Source organism: Solenopsis invicta, chromosome 1, assembly GCF_016802725.1.
Source record: "Solenopsis invicta isolate M01_SB chromosome 1, UNIL_Sinv_3.0, whole genome shotgun sequence".
NCBI classification, from domain to species: Eukaryota; Metazoa; Arthropoda; class Insecta; order Hymenoptera; family Formicidae; genus Solenopsis; species Solenopsis invicta.
In genome coordinates this window covers 20,476,186-20,497,852 of record NC_052664.1, presented here as the reverse complement: position 1 = coordinate 20,497,852, position 21,667 = coordinate 20,476,186, and the positions used below count along the sequence as shown (strand labels likewise).

Below are 21,667 nucleotides of genomic sequence, written 5' to 3'. Positions count from 1 at the left end.
GTTTTTTAAGTGAGTTTTTTATGTATTTTTTTTTTAGGTAGATGCAACCTGGTTAATCAATATTATATCCGCTAAAAATAGAAAAATTACGGATCTGAAATGAATATTATAGAATTTTCCAGATGGAATTTTAACAGGAAAAAAGATCATCTCTTTTCGTTTAAAACTGGATATTTACATACTTCCGTTTCAGTCCGTTGCCCCAGATCTGATGTACGATTGTTTTATTGGCGTCCATGAGTATCCTAAGAATTGATTTAATCGAAAAAGTCGTTTAAATCATATTTACGTAATTACGTTGAAAAAAAAACTTGTGGATGACTTTGTATTCTCTCGCCACATGCCGCGATCTGAGACGACCAATGAATAGGATTTTCCGTACTCGCGCAGTCGCAACTGGCCCGCCTCAACGAGTGTGGAATCATGTGGAGAAGTGGAAGCATAGCTGGCGATTGTTGAGATTTTTATTGAGATTAATTTCTTCATTTACCGGATCAACTCTGGGTCCCAACTTTCGATTCGAACGAAAGATACAGTGCGTGATAATTTGAAAGGATAATGTCTGATACTGCTGGAAAGGTATCAATCGTCGTTTATTTGTTTCTACACCTTTACTTAATTTACTACTAATTTATTCACTCTTCGTTTCTTTTTACATCATTAATATCCATCATTTTGCGTGATATTTGTCTTTCTTCGTTGAAATATATTTTGCTACGTAAAAATATTTTGGTAGAAAATACAATTGTTAAAATAGAATTATTTTCTTTCGAATAAAGACTTTACACAAGAGTGAATTATTTATTTTCTGTTAAGTTTGAATTTAGCCTAATGATATATGTATACGTTTATTTAGAAAAATAAAGTAAAACAGTATAGAATTTGTATAGATATTAATAAAATATAAATAATTTAATTTACTAAAATCATTTAACAATCATTTCTACAGAAAACACTTGGTTAATGTACAGAAAATATGGGAAGATAGGTTACTGAGGAAAAAATTGCTTATTAAAACTAAGACAAGATTATTTTATCATTGCAATTTCTGCAGAGATAATGTGCATGATTATTATAAACATGATTTCTTTCCATAATGAGTTAATGACACATGGAAACATGAATATTTATTTATTTTTTTAATATTATGTATTCTAAATATTTAACACACTTTGCCTGCTTGATATATTAAAAAATTAGAAAAAAGTAGATGTACGAGAAATGTTTGTAAAATTATTAATAAAATTATTCTCATATACATACACATACAGTGGAACCTGTATCAACCGACGTCACATTATCCAAATTGTGTGTATATATATATTTTATGTTTCTATACTGTACCTAAAAATAAAGATAATTCCTTAAGTGAATTCAATAATGCTCTTTGATATCTATAATTAATAATATCTACTAATTCAAATTATTTATAAGATATTAAGAAAAGAACTTAAATCTATCAACAAACTATAAAAGTAATTATAATAAAAAAATTTTTAATGAATATAAGAAAAGAAAATTGGATAATAAGAGCCAATGCCTCAAGACATAAGTAACATATTTAGATTTAACAGACAATCTGACAATTTTAACGCTAATAATTTTAGAAATAAGGATTTATATGTTACTATTTTCAAAGTAGGTTAATATTGTCTACAGTGATTAGGTTTTGCTTATTATTAGATTTTAACATCATTAAATTATTATTATTAACCATCAATACAAAGCCTAATAAGCAAAACTTGATCATTTTAGGCAATATTAACTTTGAAAATAGTAATATATGAATCCTTGGTCCTAAACTTTCTGACATCAGTGTATATATTAGATTTATTATCGCTATTCTCAGGTTATTAAATGCAAGGCTGCTGTAGCCTGGAGGCAAAAGGTGCCTTTATCTTTGGAAGAAGTTGAGGTAGCACCACCCAAAGCACATGAAGTCCGAATCAAAGTGGTAGCTGTGGCACTATGTCACACAGACTCTTATACTCTGGATGGTTTGGATCCAGAAGGAATATTTCCTTGCATACTTGGCCACGAAGGCAGTGGTATTGTGGAGAGTGTCGGAGAGGGTGTCACTGAATTTCAGCCTGGTAAACCAATCATATATTTATAAGGATTGAATTATAATAAATTATATTGTTAAATTTTAACTTTGCTCTTTTTAACCGAATTATATCTGATATTTCCTTAATTTATTACTGTTTACACAAATATGATATATGATTGTAGGCGATCATGTTGTACCACTTTACATTCCTCAATGCGGGGATTGTAAATTCTGCAAATCACCGAAAACGAATTTATGCAGCAAAATCCGCGAAACTCAGGGTAAAGGTTTAATGCCTGACGGGACGTCTCGTTTTACATGTAAGGGACAAACACTCGCTCACTTTATGGGTTGCTCCACCTTTTCTGAATATACAGTGGTTGCTGACATTTCTCTCGCAAAGGTATTTATATCTTCATAATCACTAGAGTTATTAATAATTTAATATTTATATATTTATTATAAATTACTTTGTAGATTGATCCTAAAGCACCTATGGACAAGGTATGCTTGCTGGGTTGTGGAATATCTACTGGCTATGGCGCAGCTTTGAATACTGCCAAAGTAGAACCAGGAAGCACTTGTGCTATATGGGGTTTAGGAGCTGTTGGTCTTGCTGCAGCTTTCGGTTGTAAAAAATCCGGTGCAGCTCGTATTATTGGAATAGATACCAATCCTGCCAAATTTGAGAAAGGTAAATTATGTATAGATATACTGAGAGATTGTGTATAATTAGAATTAATTTCTTATCAAAATAAGCAGTGAAAAGAATCTTCTTTGTAGATCTCTCTCTAAGACAAGTACAATTTTTTTTTAATACTTGTTTACAGCTAAAACTTTTGGATGCACAGAATTTGTTAATCCCAAGGATTATGATAAACCTATTCAGCAGATATTAATCGAGATGACTGATGGTGGATTAGATTATACTTTCGAATGCGTTGGAAATGTAAATACTATGGTATGTATTGGATACATTTTATATTGAGAAATGATTTTTTGCATCCTATAAAAATTATTTTCTTCAGAGGGCTGCATTAGAATCCTGTCACAAAGGATGGGGTACATCCATAATCATAGGAGTGGCAGCAGCTGGCCAGGAGATCAGTACTAGACCATTCCAATTGGTCACAGGACGAGTATGGAAAGGAACCGCATTTGGCGGATGGAAATCAAAGCAAAGCGTGCCGAAACTAGTGGAGCAGTATCTGTCGAAAGAATTGATTCTCGATGAATTTATTACGCATAATCTTCCATTCGAAAAAATCAACGAAGGCTTTGATGTGCTTCACTCAGGGGATTGGTAAGTCTTAAAATTTTACTATATACAACATAAATGTATTGATATAACTTCTGCAAAAAATGCATGTAATCATGTCTATGATTATTATGACTATCAGACTTGTAAAAATAATGTGTTCCTGTTGCAGTTTGAGAGCCGTTCTTAAATATTAAAGACATCAGCTTCTATTTTGTACTGCAAAGATATGACCTACTGAGAACCAATGTCTTCCACAATTCATCAAAAACAATGCATAACAATATGTGCACATATGAATACATATTCTTCATATTGATGCGATATTCACTTCTTTGCTTGTTATCAATTTGTATTGAATGTCTGGAAACAAAAAACGGTAAATAAATTTTAAATTTGCTACATCATGCTTTCAAGAACATCTCCGCGATTTCTACAACAATCTTTATTCATAAAGAATTCTTACAGCCACATGTACAATACCGATTAAGTGAGATATTTACGGTAGCTCTTGAATGAAGTAAAAATTCTTTACGCTTTGATCAAGTGCATACCTTACAAAAATCATCATGGTACGAAGATCACTGACGATGATTTTTTCATTGTATATAATCATTATATACAATATGCAAGACTCGATAAAACTATTTTACGTTCGCTTGTAGTTATATTAATTAGTCTAGGTCGACAGTACAATAAGTCAGGCGGAATGCAAATTGCGCTCGATGCAGGAAGGAATATGCGTTAGCTCATTGCGGACGATGTCGTTTATCAATTAAATATGTAGATATATTTTTAAGTGTCATCTACATACTTTAATGCGCAAGTTTAACACGCCATGTCCATTAAGGCAAGACATTATGGATGAACTGTCAAAATATTAAATTATTTTTATTCTTCGAAAAAAAAAATAGTACATGATTTGTTATAAAACTTAATAATATTGATAAAATGATAATTAACATAAAAAAAAATCGTCGAAATAAACGTTGATAAAAAATACATAATAAAATGACATTCTGCGTTTGACGTATTCAAAAATCTCAGTACATACAATGTTGTCTTTGATCGATACGCGACGAGTATCATTTTCCCTGAATACTTCATAGAAGGAATGCATATCGAAGTGTGAAACGCGTTAGGCTTGCAAAATGAATTGTCACTTTCAGTCTAAATAAGACGTGTAGTTTTTGCATCGGCTATCTCTACGTAAATTGCCTTCTAACGCTAGGGGCATATTCACATAGTCACACTGATCTTTTTTTTTCTTTTTTTCTACGGATTACATATTACTCTAATATCTACGGTGTACCACACACTCTTTTAAGTAAAAGTTGTAAGTAAAAATGCTTATAATTACAGTAAATGCAGACGAATCACGACGTCGAACATTTTCTAGCTTTGTAGAAAACAACTCTCAGCATTGCACGATAGATGTCTCGGTCCGATTGCGATCGGACGTAAAGAATCGTAATGTGTAACTTTGCGCGAATCGAGTCGCGCAATGTATAATAGAGTGATAATAATACTTTACGTTATCTTTATAAGCATCACGCATTTCTTAACAACCAGCTCGACGTCCTATGATCGTGATTGAACTGCGTATGAAATGGATCATTAACGAATTATGAAATAGGTCGCTTTTTATTCCGCATGTCTTATACTAATTTTATAAAGTAAAGTGGTTGTGAGGGAAAGAAGAATAACTTAAAGAATATTCTGAGTTTGCCAGAGAGAATGTAATAAATAAGCGGAATAATGGCGAGTTTCTCTATACCGCGTTCGGCGAAACACAGCCGAAAGTGAAGTGGCAAGAGCTACGAAAATTTGCCTATTTGCTTCGAGTGATTTAACTAACAAGGAAAGACCGCTGGAAAATGCAGATCATAATCGGACTTTAATAGCTTGTAGGAGAAAAACCTCCACAGGACACGTATTAGGCATAGAAGGCCAGCCATTCAATAACAGTTTTTTCCTAGCGATTTAAAGAAAGCTGTTTTTTTTTACTATATTACTTATATATCAGACATTGATGTATAAAGAATATATTTACTATATTCTTTATACATCAATGTCTGATATATAAAGAATAAAAATCATATATTGTTAATTATTGAATGATCACCTAATATTTGACATGAATACTCAGGAGGCCTTTCTTTTATAAGCTACCGATTACAATTTGCATTTTTCGGCTGGGCGATCTTTCTTTGTAAGTTCCAGCGTGTGCAAGTGTGACAGTAGCAGAATGACTTCACATCCGCTCGCTTTTTCTTCCCACTCTCATGTCTTTTCTTTTTGACCAATTTAATTTCATTCGGTTGCTGCATTGTTACCACGTAATTCGTAATTATGTATTATGCTTCAATCGTTAATCTAGCGATTAGAAATTGTACGCTTATGGGGTTTTTCATTTGTAGCTTTCTGTTAAACGCAATTTGTGTCACGACGAAATTACCTCGTTCTATTCTGGTTATTTTTCATTTCATGAATATCTTACTTTTGCTGTTTTGTGTATATAACATAAATGATACGTAATTACATTATTTATACTTTTAATTGTGCGTGTGGAGATACCTCGACAGGCACGGAGGTAATCCAACGGTGTTCAGCGCGGATCGCAGCGGAATTTTCTCCCTTTCTCACTCCATCACCAGCAATTCTCACACACGTACATACACTTTCGGCCATATCTGCGTACTCTCTACACGGACTCTATTGGATATTGCACGGAATTACGATTGCACGGGATCTACGATTGCGTAGATTCGTCTGTAGACGCCGCTTGCCGCTGGACATACGCGATTTATTGCACGACATGGCAAGACACTCGCTACTTTAATGTCGATCGGAACTTCCTAACTGGGACGAAAGACGCGACTAAGGTCTTTACGATGATTTGACAACGATCTCTGCCGGTTCCACGCAGAGCGATTCGCTACGGAGATCCGACCCTCCCATAACTAATGATCGTCGTGCTTTTTCGTTGCTCTCGGAACTCATTTAGGCTCACGTTTCGTTTCGTCGCGCGTGGATCGCGACTTCGACAGGATCGACAGGCGGCCCGACAATGACATAGAACACCTCTGATCACAACTCGGCGGTATTCCCGAAGCCGGCGGACGCGCGCGCACCTTCCCTCGCACCTTCATTCTCTTAAAGATGCTCGATTAAAGATGCTGCGCTTCCGTTGCTGGCCGCCGCCCCTAACATGTCTAGAAATCTAAAGGTTGATCGGCTGAGCCTTCGAGATCCTGAGCGGAGTCGGTACCGCCGTCTTCGTCGTCGTCAAGGTCCACACTGTTGGTTTTGAGCCCACCGCTGCTGATCTTGTTCACAATTGTGTCTGTAAGACAGTTTATAAAGTAGAGATATACATATATATAAACGTATATATTTTACAAAAAGAATATGTGATATTATTTACACGTTTAATTTCCAAATGATTTTATAATTTCATTACTAGAATGAAAACAGCACATTTAACAAAACTGGTAAGTTGTTTATCGAGAACTAAAATAATTGTTGCTTAGCAAAAATAGAAATAAATGAATTTTGGTTGAGGTAATTTTTCGCAATAATTTACAGTATCAAGGTGTTTACGGTATCATTATTAAATTAATGATCAATTCGTGATACTATCTCTAGCTTCAGTTTATGATTGCGTTTCAAGACTGATTGTGTTCAGCACGTAGTTTATAAAAATTACAAAAATGTATTTAAGAGATTTACAAAATAATATTAGGCATCAAAATTCAGTCTTGAATGTAGTTGGCGTTTCTTTATTTATTTGTATAATTTACTTAAGCAATCTAGTCTAAATTATTAGTGAAGTAAATAATTTTTTAATTTGTATTAAAGGCTACAAATAATTTGGAAATAACAAAATTTCGCTCTCGATTTAAATTTAAGACAAGATTTATTTCAAAACTTATTTAAATTTAATGCTTGTTACCAGGATATTTAATCTTGAAAATTATAAAAAGACGAATCTAGAATTATCTGAATATAAAATTATTTCGATTTAAAAAAAAAAAAAGATGCCCTAAATATTTTTATTTTTCGGTCTTCAATATCGAACACCATGATTAAATCTAAATGTGCGACAAAGTATTATTAAATTCACGTGTGATATTAAATTAAAGGATGTCATTAATTTTCTCAACGCGCTGAAATTATTTATTGTTTTATTGATTCCAGTATTGCAAATATTTGTTGTTAAGTATTGCAGCATACCGCAGTCAGGCTTTGCGCCGCGCGTTCTGGTACCAGCAAACTCGACACCATGTGGATCGACGCACCAGCAGAGACCAAGACCACGGTGGCATTGGGTGCTGCGGTAATATCCTCGCGAATCACAGGCAGGTGCTGAATCCGGGGATGATCGTCTGCGTACAGCGGCGCACGGACGTTCGGCTTTAGAGAAGCATCCGCACCATTCAGGTCCGCTCACGAAAATATCGCTGAAAATATAACGTCGACGATAGCGTTACGAAGTCTCTTATTTTCTTTTTGGTCTTTGAGAGTCTTATCTTGATACAATAACGACTTTACAACGCTTAAATTATTGTTGCATTAAATATGGAATATTTAATTTTTAATTTATTGTAATAATTTTAGTTTAATATGATAATATATTAATAAAATACATTGACAGAGTAGCAGTAACATAAACGTATAAAACTTTGACGAAATTTTGAGAATAATACTTAACTAATTAATTTTATTAAAATGTATGCACAATAATGTAATACATAGATGATATAAAAATATTATGCAACAGTAATCAAGTGTAAATAATAAGAATTTTTGGCACACATTTGGATTAAGAGAAGCGTATCTATTTTTCAGTAATGAATGAACGCGCGCACGCGCAAATATTCAGACGCAGTAGTAGCACTATGGTTTGGTCAGACCAAGTTGTATCTGGTAAAATGTGTCACTTGGTTTGAGTGTCTGAGAGACTGTGTCTCTTGATCTCTATGCTAACGTACATTTTACTTATTAAATCAAAATCGTTATTTTCAAGTATCTTACATTTTTCTAAAAATATTATCCAACCTAAGCTTATACAAATCTTTATTTTCTATTCGTTTAAATTGAAGGTACATACTGTAATTTTAAGAAGATACATACTGTAATTTTAATGGATTTGAAAGAATACTGAAGTACCGTAGAATCTCTGAAACTTATCGATCAATCTTATCTCACCCACTGCTCGTCCATTGTCGAGATAGGAATGTAGCATAGATAGGAACGCTAAGCGTAAGTCTTAGATGTGAACGTATGTGCGCTTAGGATCGTGAAATGTCTCTCCTTGCGTGCGGAACAGGAATTCGCAGATGGCTCTTACCTGTCGGTATCGCAACTATCCAGGAAGGGTTTCAAGCACGGTTCATTCTGGTCGTGTTCCAGACCGTACAGCTCGGAGAGTGAGAGTCGGCCGTCGCTGTCACTGTCCAAATGCCCGAACATCCACCTGACCTCGCTCTGACAACCGATTGGGAAGTGACCTGAAATCGATACAGAAATATCCTTATATCCATACATACATAAATACATACACATATGTGTATATATATAAGAATAAAAATGTATAATATATTCTTATATATACATATATTAACTATATATGTTTTAATATATATATAATCTATGTATGTATTTAAATATTCCGATTCTTCGGATGTTTTTCGTATTACACGGCACATAAATAGAATTCCATTCTAAATTTCAATACGAATTAGAGCACCTAAAGTGCTCTAAAAGAATTTTGAAAAAAGATCGAACTTGATCGAAGGCAAATTAGCGAATAGCCAACATCTTTATTTGAAGACCAAAGTGTTTTACAATTTGTATTGTATGTTTTACGAAATATAAATACATTGATATAGCTAATACAAACAGATAAATATATATTTTTAAAATGTAAGGCAAATATTCTATTCTCTTCAGAGGCAGCTTTTATTAAAATTGAATTTTTAATATAAAAAAGCTGGCATCAATATGGTATCAATCTTAATCAAAAATACTAAAATTTTATCTACATTTCCGTGATCAGTAATTTTACTACAGGGCTATTTAATTTACCGCGATCCAAGAGAAATGTGCTTACCTATTTTATCTAATATCATCGTAGATTTCTTTTTTGTATAATAAAACGCAAAATTATAATTCATTTAGAAAGATAGTCGAACAATCTTTGGACTCTCGTTTGTGGTCTGAAGATGGTTAGTCAAACCATCCTCTCGATTCAGACGAGATTGTCGGGTACATACCGACGCGCATAGTACACTTTGTTTTGCCCCGAGCGACGTAATACCGTAAGATCAACATGGGAACCGGAAGGACAATATCGACAGATAGTACCGCCCAAAGTAATCGCGACGTACCCGGGGCGGGAAACGATTCATTGTATCGAGACAATTTCGAACTGGGTACCAAACTGATTGTCTCCAAGTCGAATGGCCGTACACTATCGGTACTTCGGGAACTACTACGAGCAGCGTCCCGTACGTGTCGCGGTGTCCGTCCACTTCTGCGGGGACAATTAGTCTCCCTTGTATCCCTTGTAGACCCCTCCGGTATCCCGCGGGAAACGTTTCAATGCGTTTGAAGCGCATTCCGCGGTCGTGCGCATCCTCAAACGATTACTTAATGCGACTTTCGTAGATCAACTGGACGGGGGCAACATAATACTCAAACTATTTGATAAACACAGCCAGATTTTGTTTAACGAGAATTTCAAGAATTAATAGCGGATATCGATGAAATCTTTGATAAAAAAAAAATTAATCTCAAATTCGTTGATAAATCTATACCTTAGAACGTTTCGTATTTATATGTACCTCATAAACAACGTAATTGTGTCGTATGTTTTCCTACCTTTAGGCTTGGGATGCTGACGGCGATGCTTGGAATCCGCCATCACGACGGAGAACCAATCTAGAAGGCGATTGGCCATCGCGGGCTTGGATGACAACGGGCAATCCGTATTTCTGGATGGTGGCTGCACGTTGTACATCGCTTTCAAGGGTGGCTGGGTCTTGTCCGTGACTTCGTTGCTCATCAGATGCTTGTCGTCGTATCTGTTCGCGTTAGCGAGTCCCTATAACATGAAACGTGTTCATTGCAGTTATATACACATACCTACATAAGGAAAGGTTGCCAAAATGATATCACTTTTCACAAAGAGGCACAGAAATTATGAAAAATATTTTTTCTTCGCATCAAAAGTTCTTCGAAAATTTACATCATAATAGAGTACAATATTTTCCCTTTTTTTATGTAATTTTTGATTAAATTTTGCATCATAATTTGTTTAAGGAATTTTAATAAATCTGCAAGTGATATGATTTAGAAAACGGGTCTGCTAAATCACACCATAGATTGCCAAAATTGCAATGATTTTCTAAACGTTCATGAAATCGACACTAACTCGTACCATTCCACGTAAAATTTTATTTCGATAATGCTGTAAAAAATTTCTTTTTACAGAAATACCGCATTTCCTTTCCATCTCGTTTAACCTTATTTTACACTTTCTATATTCTTGAAAATATGCGATTCATAGATTCTGTATATCACTTTCCATATTTTCTTCTGAGTATTTTCGGTTTGTTATAAAAAAAAACAGCCATTTATATCGCGGTAATATATATTACATTATAAATAATACTTATATTCTGTATTGAAATTAAAATCTGTAAATACAGTAAATGTAGCGCAAGAGTATTTTTATGGTCGCTGGTTGTAAAAATATGTGATAAAATAAGGAAACTCGATAAAATTTAATATTATATTTTAACGCTACTCGGCAATTGCATCTCGGTAACATCATGTTTCATTACGCTTTTCCATCTCATACATTTTCGATCATAACATAACGATAATTGTATTCGTTACCGTAATTCCGATAATTAACCAAAATACAAGTCCCGCTTTTTCGCGGTAAGCATGACCAATTTGATTATTATTTGCCTCAAATGGTTAACATTTTTGACGTTTTATTATTTAATGAATTAATTAAACTCTCAAATAATATGTTTAAATAAAAATATGATGACATTTAAAATAATTATAAATATTGCGTTACATTTTTTGCAAATAATGTTCGTATGCACAATTCAAATACTCGTGTAAAACATAAATAATTGAAGGAAATTTCTTGTTATCTAAATTAGTAAATATTTTGTCTACACTGTTAAAATTCGGCAGCAGAATTTAATGCAACGGAAGTAAATTTTAAGCAGGTACATTAAAAAACATTTAATGTTGTTAAAAGTATATTAAATTTCCTGCACATACTTTTCAGTTATAGATACGTTAAATTTAATGTGTAACTTAAAAATATATTGAATTTCATGATATTTTTAACAGTGTACATATTTTCTGCATCAAATAAAATTAGTTTTTTTAGTCATACTGAAAACTACAAAATTATCACCTCCGCTTATAAATTTAATAAGTATACTTGCATTATTTGAGATAACAAAATTATTTGCGGTGGTTAATATTTCTTTGATTTGAATGTTTGAATAATATCTCAATCAAGAGAGTATACATGTATAATAAATTCATATCTTGATTGCTCATTAGAAAATTTTTTAATAAATAATTTCTTTTATTGTTATAAATTTAGTGCAATACAATAAATGTAATGTATGCAATAAATATCTTTTTTTAAATAAAAGATATGTGTTACATTTCATATTAATCAGTTAATTTAATCAAACTGTTAAAATTTAATTTAAAAAATACTTATTTTCTCAAATAATTTAAAATTAAATTATTAAACTGAAAATAAAATAATTTAAAATTAGATCAAAATAGATTAAAATTAAATTTAAATAATTTAATTTAATTTTCTCATTCTGCTTTCATTTTCTGCTTTCTCGAATAAGTACCTACGTAGTTCATATTTAGAGACCGATATCTGTCTACTATCCATACGACATACTCTAAAATTTCACCCAATCCACGAAATGCAAGTCTGACCCTCTTAAGAGCTTAATAAAGGTTCAGCAATTTAACGCCAAAATTTATACATTCGTCTATGTAACTCTCCGTCCATATGTTATAATTATCCAAGCAATTAAAATTAGATTCTCCACGGAATGATACGAATTTCGAATCAGGCTCGCCGAATAAATTTTTAAAGAATTAGCGAATACGTGCGCAGCGTTTGATTAGAGCTATTCGCGGAATTTCTAGCGACGCGCGGACTAGCGCGGATAATAATTAATTACGTTACGTGCAATCAGTTCGTTAATCAACGCTCTCTACTGTCATTCCCGTCCAACCGCGCCTCCTGACGGCGGGAACTGTTGAATGATCTCTCGATTGCCAATTCGTTTAATCATATCGCCGGCCCCTCACTCGCGCACGTACATTAAACCTCAATGGCTAGGTTCGATTAATTACGACCGGACTGACGCTGACATGTGACGTGTGGACGAATAATCCAACCATGACCATTTCAGGTAAATCATAAATCGAGGAAAGCCTCGGTTCCATTCAAGAAACATTATAGCGTCTTATATCTTATGTATAATAAATAAATCCTTCGTGAAAGTTATATTATTACTCATTCTGATCGTATGTTTTAATTTCAAGATTCATTCATTAAACTGCACAGACGTTTCTATTTCAACTATGATTCTATTTTAACTTCGTCGCGTTCGAATTTAATATTATAAATAAATAGACTAACGCAACGTTTTTCATTAAATTGCATTTCTCCAGATATTAATTTTTTTCGTAAAGGAGTTACGTTTTGATCTTCAACTTCAATTTTACGCTCAGAGATTTTTTTTATTAAACTGTGTAAAACTTTTTTAATTAAGATATCAACCGATTTAAATTTTTAGATTATAAACACAATTTTGCAAAATTAAAAATATATATTTAAAAAAAAAATAACATTTTTAACATGCAGAAATATCGGAAATTAAATAATAATTTAAAATAAAGTTGAATAATAAAATCATATTTTCTTCACTTGAATTCATACGAATTTAACTTCTTCAAAGTTTTAATTATCAACTTATAACATTATAAATGTTAACAGATTGAAATGAATAATAGATTGTTATGAAACGTTCCTAAAATAGCCATCAGAAATTAAGAAGTTAGTTATTGAAATTAAATTGAGACAGTTCTACGTCACTCCGCGTTCCAGAATAGTTCTTTTGTACGAGATGTTACTATGTCAAAGCGAGAAGACACTTTAGAAAATTATTGGCCGTGCGTTGTAAAGAGGAGGAAGTTATACGGATAGTTGGGAATAGTAATATTGCGATAGGCGACGAAAGCATGCGGGATTTCAACGAGGCGATGACGCGTTACACCAAGACAGGGCGGTGTAATTTTATTGAGCCCGGTTTAATTACGCGCCGGATGCGACTCGAAGTTTCGCGTTAACTTGTCATAAAGGGCTGATATACGATGCCAGGCGTAATTAATAATTAGGTAGCAGCTTGCGGGGAGAGCGGCTTCCAGTTGAATTCCATTTTTAAACTGTAGCCCACCGCGCATGAAACATCTCTCGTTGCGCTTGTGGCTCGTTTATTCTGCAACTTGTGTCACAAAAGCGCAGTACGATGCTAATTCCCGTCCTAGGGAAGGTAACGTCACGCACCTTCGAGATATCTGGAAATTTCATGCGTGTTTGCGCGTCTCCCGTCTCGCATTCGAATAAATTCAACCCCTTTTAGATCCTTACGACGCACGGAGCGTCCTAAAGCTGGATTGATATTGTTTTTATGTCCGTGACACAGAATCGATTTTTCTCTAACAGAAATTTCGTTGGTTAATATTTTTTCAAGATATGTTAATCTTTATTGTATATAGGATTTTATTTTCAACTTTCTTATAAGTATACTTAAAATTAAACTGCGAAAGTATTTTTTAGATTAGAAAAAATAACGTTTTGTTAACACAAGTTGCAGAATTTATAGACAACAAATGATCAAAAAATTTGCAATTTAATTAAATGATGATACTAATTTTGGGATAGCACATATATATGCCCTTTCAATTTCTGTTTTCTAATCAAGTGAATATTTTTATAAATAGAATTTTTGTGAGCAACTTTAAATTATGAACAACAGCTTTAAAATATGAACAATAATTTACTAAACAAATACAATACAAAATTGTTATTTTTCACATTCAGGTAGAATCGATATTAATACAGATGTACCGTAAATAAAGAATTTTCAAAATAACAATATCAGACAATAAAAGTTTTAAATAATATAAAACTGATAAAAACATCACAACTGGAAAATTTGCAGGCATTCTTTTATTTTAGCTCGCAATAAACGTTAAGTATAAATATATTTTCATGTTGGAGAATTAGAAAATAATTCAAGCATAATAAGCTAAATTTCAAACTAAGAATATCAACTAAAAATTAGAGAAGAAATAGATAATCTTTTGGAGAGAATTTTAAGCGAACAATTAACGAAGTTTTAATTGAAGATTTCATCATCGCTGCATTTAATGTTAAAATTTAGAAAAAGGGCGAAAAAGAATGGAAAGCAATTAAATTTTTGTGGAGACAAAGTCGGTCACGAATTCACCAAAGAATTATACGTAGGCGAGAAAACGTACACGACTTTTGACAAAGTCTATTACATCTGAATATTCCTCTCTTGCTTTGTGTGAGTGTTAATTTCCTGAGACACGCCTTTCAAGAAGCGTAATATCTTACGCTAGCTTAAAACGATTCTCAATTGTATTTCTCCTCTGTGTAGTGTATACGCTCTGGGATTACTCTGTTCAATAAGAGTAATTGCACGAAAAAATTGCATTATTTAAAACACTATCGAATTAAATACTTAAACATACCGCGATTCTCAAAGCTCATTTTAACTGGCCTATGATTTGTACCATATTAAAATTGAAAATGAGATTCTATTTATCGTTTTATCGAGCAAAACAAAAAATTGACAAAAATCAGAAAAAAGAAACACTTGTAAAGTGAATGTTGCAATAGAATGACAATCGGGAAATTGATGGAAATAAAAAGTTTAATATTTTGTAACGCAAAAAATGAACAGAAAGAAATAAATTACTCACTACTATGCACAGGAAACCCGCCATTTCTATTAGCATACAGTGCAAACAAAATATAAATTTATATATTTTCAAAGATAAATATTAAAAAAAAGACAAAAATTTAATTAATTGCACGATTCAGTGATATACGCAGCGTCCCATAAAAGCTGTAACAATTTAAGGGTAGATTCCTTGTTCATAAGATTTTGAAAAAATCCTAATACAATAGTTTTTAAATAAAAAAAATGTTCAGAGTTAGCAAATCAAGCTGTCCAGCGCTCAAATATGGCACATAATCCCATGATTGCACCCTTTGATCTGACGCGATTATACAGATCATCTGAGATGGATTTAACGGATTTATCTCGCGCTTCCTGTTCTCATTCTTATCGTTTGATCTGTTATCGCAGGGTAAGTCGGAATAATAATTGAGCTCAGACGTCACGTTTGTGCGGTGTAGCAAGATGCAAACGAAAATCTTGGCAAACCGACGCCTCTGAAATTGCGCGCGCGAGAGAGAAGGAGAAAAAGAGAGAGAGAGAGAGAGGGAATCGACGCGCAGCGCTCGCAGGATCACGTTCAACCCCCGAAAGCGCATCCCCAGGATCAATATGCCGGGAGGGAGTGGATCTCGGAGCGTTTATCCTTGAGGGTCGTGGCAATCCCAGTCTATATATGCATCCCTTATTAGCTCAAGGACCCGAAATAGGAATGGATCCTGATCCACCCAGTTTTCTCGCCCCGTATAAAAGTGGAGAATCTAAATGTCGGCCTCTTTACGACCTCGAGTATCCCTCGAGCGCGCGGCTCGCGTCTCATTGGTCGGCTATAACCCCCATGGCGGTGGCTCTCTCGCTCTCACTCTCGTATTTTCGAGCAGCCCAGACGAAGCGTCTTTCCATCGATCGAGGGAGAGAGCGCGTCGCCAGACGAGGAGCCGTATAATAACGTTACCTCGCGCGAACGCTATGCAAGACTCCCTCGCACAATAGCCCGCCGAATAGTACGTCACGGCGTCCGCGATGACGTACTGGCGACCCTAAGTCGATCCGCGATCGAATCTAATGACGCTCTGATAAATATTTCAAAGCTCACGACGGTAATTTTGTCGTCGTGCACGAGGTGGTAGATATAATCGCTTGGACGAACGATTTAACAGCGTTCTGAGATTTAGATTTCCGAGTTGCTTTCATTAAAACTAAATTCTCGCGTTACACACCGTTAACATTATATATAAATTGAAATGTGTTTCATTTATCAAATAAATTATACCGTTAATTTATTAAATGAAATGATAAAATAATAAACAATGTCTTGTTAATTAAACCGTAATGCAAAACCTGTATTCTTCGAAATTTCCTCGTGGGCGTACATCGAAAAGAGCAGTAATATAATAATTAAACTATATATAACAATATGAATTAAAAAAATGCTCTTAACTACCAAAGAATAAAGAAGACCGAACAATGCAACAACGTTTTGAAAAAGGCCATGTACCTTAACATATATACCAACAATAAATATGCTCGTATAATAAATCTTGTGGCTGGTCCAAACAATACACTACGATTCTCTAATGACGTAATTAAAGACAAAGATCTTAATTGCATCGTTACATATTAAAAATGTATGCGTAAAGAAAATAAAGCAATTTAAGTAAAATAGAATGATGGAGACGCTGCAAAGTAGCACGAGGTCGCTCCTTTCCCGTTTTTCTCCCCAGCGAGACTTCGCGCCGAAATCGTATACTTGGATTTCAATATGCGAACGCGAAAGTTATGTCGTACGTGTTACCCAACGCGAGCCAAGGAAAGGTCGACCGGCGGCGCTAACGTTATCTTCGAACCCCGCGCATATATAGTACATACTCACGAGTACGTCGACGGCACGCTTGTCTAAGCTAATTTATCGCTGTGTAACGAAGCTTCAATTCGATATTCACGACCGAGCAAACGTTACAAAGCGCGAGAGATGTAACTGATACAGCTCGGAATATCTCATGAACCTATAAAGTTAATTTCTCGCTGGGTCAGAAAGCGTAATACTGTCGATCTCTTTGTCCTTCGAACTCCTACGTTCTACCCATCGCGGGAATGTAAAAATGCGGGATCCGACCGTGATGATGTCAATGTACGTTCCGTCACCGACCGATTCGTTCTACCTGAAGAGATTTTAGATTCGATATCCACAAAAGAATGCGCGACGTAATTGACGTCGGAGAATCGAGAAGAAACGACGAGAATAAGTATATAGATGATGCTGAGAGAAGTCTGTCGATTGTCCCGTGTTACATGTCATCTTAACGAAATGCTACAAAATATAAAATTATAAAAATGTTATTCTGAAAATACCTCTTCTACTTGTGCTTTGTAAGAAAATATTTATAGACCAGGGGGGTTGAAAAAGTTATAAGAGATATATAAAATATTTCAGATAAATGCGTATTTTAGCGAAAAGAAATATACAGGTACATCACATGGGATATGAAAAGGCAGAATAAATATTCATATAGCTATGAAAAAATATATTGTTAAAATAGTAATGTCATAGAAATAATAAAGTCGAATAAAAACTTTTGAAACTTTCTATGTTCCCAGATATTTAGACGATATTTAGTTTTGTCTTTATTTTCGACCGTGATACTATAAAATAAACAGAACTATAAAAGGTATTTTCTTGCCATCTTGTATATCTTTCACGTATCGTATATGGAGTCAGTCCAAAAATATTCATAGATGAAAACATCTCGAAAAAGCTATCAAAATTCGCATATTTCGAATGTTAATAAAATATAAAATGCATATTCCAATAAAAAAAATATATATACCACAGAAGATGAAAATAGGAATAAAATATATATAACCTAAAAACATTGTAAAAAAAAACATTGAGGTAGTAATAGCGACATCATATGAATAATAAGGTTCTAAAACTCTCACAATGTCACCGTACTTCAAAAACGACCTCAAAAACAATATTTAATTCCTTTAATATTTTCTGCTACCGTTTCATAGCTATCGCAACAGCAACATTTATAAAAAAATTTGTCAACGTAAGTCGATTTAGTTTATACCGTAAACTTTAAAATTGTTACACAAGCCCGTCACGACGATGAATCTGTTAACCCTTGATTGGATCGTCCCGAAATTGTCGCCGCTGCAAATTGATAATGGCCTTCCATCTTACGCCGATGTAAACGCCCGTGGAGCGGCTGATCCGGATTATAAGCGCAATAATTAACGCATTCGATAATACCTGCAGCTTCATTTCGTAATCTCACGAAATTCCCAGCAGGAAGTTTGGCTCCGCGATCAATTAGTTGGTTTGCGTAAAATTTCGGTTTCGAGCAAAGGGAATTAACACAACATATGGCGCTCTCCTACATACGCTTTCTTTTAATAAAATCAAATTGGATCAATTATAATAAATAGTTCGTCCAAACGTGTGTGAAACGTATATAGGGTGAAACGTATATGGGTGCATCAATACAAAAGTAACGCTTAACATGTCGAATTACGTTTTGTCAAATCTTATAATTTGTGAAATTAATTCGTGAAATATAATAAACTTAATAGACGCACAATAAAGTACTACATTGATATTCCATTAAATTTAATAAATAATACCGATAATGATAATGAGGGTGTCTGCACAATGAATATAATCCGAATATTCGTTTTGAACGCGATTATTTCGAAAATTGACAATAACACATTGAAGTGCTATTCTCTCTCTCTCTATTAAAACGGCACCTTGTTATAAAGATAATGATATCGTACAATGTTATATTTCCAGATAATCGTGCAAGTGTATTACGTGTAACGTTTGCTGCAAGCTTTGTTAGCAAGGTGACTGCGACAGATGTCGCAATCAATAACGTTTGCAAAATTTTTCCTCTAACAAGATCTTTTTTTATCAAAATAGACGGCAAAAAATTAAGCAACAATTAAATAGATCAATAATATTTTTTGGATATTAGATTGATTAGGTTGAAAAAAATTGAACGAATTTATTGTGTTGTGATTATTAATTAAATCAAAATACCAATATACCAAACTACTGTTACTAATTATTTACAGTGTTTGTTAGAAAATATTAATATAATATTTCACCATAGAGTAACCCAATTACTGCTGCTTTTGTCAATTGTAGTGTTAAAATAAAAAGTGTGACGAAATCAAGACTGTCAGACAAGCATAAATAAATACGTAGCAGTAATAGGATGGCAATAGTAGAGCACATAATTAATATGTAAGGCGGTAAGCGGAGTGAGAGGAAGGGTAGTATTCAAGACATTGATTGGCAGCACTGACAGTAACAGGTTTGTACCTTATAGTTTTTTCAATAATATTTGAATAATCAATTAGTTCGAGCTTCTGTTGCTTTTATTTTTAGTACATTAAAGTTTTTACTTGAATTAAATGAACAGAACGTTTACTACATATTTAAAAAAAAAACTACAAAATGAGCACATCAACTGTCACTATGTGCTTAAAGCGGCCATTTTGAATTTAAAATTTTTGACGTTGGGTTCATAATTAGTGATGATTGCAAACACCCTCAGGTACTAATTTTGAAGTACAGATTATTAACCAAAATTTTATGCAAACAAATTTAATCATTAAAAACGACAATTTTTCGTTATGTATTAATTAATAACAAATTATTTATTTAAAATATGGTTCTAAAAGTTGACTTATTAATTAGAGGAAACTTTTAGCTATCCAGCAATACCAAAAATGTGCTAAAAAGACAATTGATTTATTGATAAAACAAACTTAAATGATAGATGTAGCTCCCAGAACTACATCGCGCAGCAAAGGATTAAAGTTAAAAGCTAATTGATACAAATGGACAACCGTGGTTTGTAGCCTTACACGATAGTGCGACGACGGACTCGCGTTATCATCGACATCCAAATTCTGATTAGCACGCAGAAATCAGGATAATGCCACAATGAAGCTCTGCGCGTTTTATCGAATGAAGATCAGGCAAAAGTGGTACGCGCGCGTCTAAAGCGGAATAATATTTTTACGAGCACGGCCGGGAGAAGTCCTGTCCAAATATTTAGACTGCGCTTCGGCCAGATAATTCGGAGGAGTCCTTTTGTAGCGCGAGACGATGGCGAGCACTCGGGTTTTTCCACCTCGTGCGATATGTCTCTCCCTCTCTTAGAACAAAGGATATTCTGTTTGGCGCGTCGGGGAAGCTCTAACTTTTAACCGTCGACGACGAAACTTCCGAAATGGGGGACGACGCGGCGCCGAACTTGAATGCATTCTTCGTGACGTTTTTATGCAGAACACACACGTAGTGGCAGAAGTATTTATGGTGTGGTACAAGCAAATAATATCGAATTGTTGTAGGGGCGCGCGGCGTAATCGCGATTAATTGAGAGAGCTCTAACGAGGAAGTTAATTCGGGGCGAGTTAATTCGCGATTTCCATTAGCCGCCGGCTATTGAAGCGGAGCAGATTTACGGTCCCTCCTTTCGAGATCTATTCTATTTTTCTTCCATTAGACGGCCACCCCCGTGCTGAATGTTTTCGCTACTATTTGCGCCGGCGGATGTTTCCAATTTTCCCCGTCGCATATTTTTCACAAAATCGTATGTGGCTCGTATCATCTCGGGCATATCTGCATACGAATGCGAGTAACACGCGATATATATATATATATATATATATATATATATATATATAGAGAGAGAGAGAGAGAGAGAGAGAGAGGAAAAAAAATAACGCTCTGAAAATATCCTGTGTCATTAATATCAGGAACGAACGGATCTCCGGAGAATCATCCGGAAGGCGAATTCATTTGAGGGCCCGTGGCAAAAGTTGCACGGCTCGATCGGGTACGCGAACGAAATTAGATTTGAAACTGTATTACTCGTCGATGGGCGAATTCCGATGAAGTTTCCATCTCTCAATAATAGCGGGTCGCGCGGCATCTGCGCGAGCGAAAAATTCCGGAAAATCGTGCGACTTCTGACAAATGAAACCGACAAAGGATGCAATTTGCGAAGGGTCATGCATAAATAACTCTTCAAAGCCACCGTGGGTTGTGGATAATTCACGGGAGGAGGGACGGGGGAGAGGCGAAAGAGTTTATTCGGGACGAAGGGACGCGGAGGAAATGATCAGCGCGCCATGGTTCGTGTGTTTATTTGCAAACGAGAGTTTAAAATTGTGTTTCCCGTGGTGGAGTAAATGGTCGAGGTTAACGGCTACCCGAAATTTAATTCACGAGATCGCCGTATCGTCGGGCGGATATACGCGTTCGATTTCGTATACCGT

The 21,667-nt window shown here is 34.5% G+C and overlaps 2 protein-coding genes across 2 annotated transcripts in view; one reads left to right on the top strand and one right to left on the bottom strand.

Moving 5' to 3' along the window:
* The first annotated feature begins 70 nt into the window (after positions 1-70).
* LOC105194743 (alcohol dehydrogenase class-3) lies at positions 71-3,715 on the top strand. Its single transcript, XM_011159817.3, has 7 exons — positions 71-579; positions 1,850-2,093; positions 2,233-2,453; positions 2,528-2,744; positions 2,881-3,011; positions 3,079-3,353; positions 3,481-3,715. Exons 1-7 carry the CDS (start codon positions 559-561, stop codon positions 3,503-3,505), a joined length of 1,134 nt encoding a protein of 377 aa, XP_011158119.1. The 5' UTR covers positions 71-558; the 3' UTR covers positions 3,506-3,715.
* Positions 3,716-3,738: 23 nt separating this feature from the next.
* LOC105194744 (proteoglycan Cow) overlaps positions 3,739-21,667 on the bottom strand; it is a 132,984-nt gene continuing 115,055 nt past the window's right edge. Inside the window, exons 7-10 of the mRNA XM_039449930.1 lie at positions 10,194-10,416; positions 8,662-8,821; positions 7,545-7,771; positions 3,739-6,654 (exon numbers count right to left, since the gene is read on the bottom strand). Coding sequence (XP_039305864.1) covers positions 6,524-6,654; positions 7,545-7,771; positions 8,662-8,821; positions 10,194-10,416 — 741 coding nt within the window. The 3' untranslated portion in view covers positions 3,739-6,523. The remainder of the gene's footprint in view (positions 6,655-7,544; positions 7,772-8,661; positions 8,822-10,193; positions 10,417-21,667) is intronic.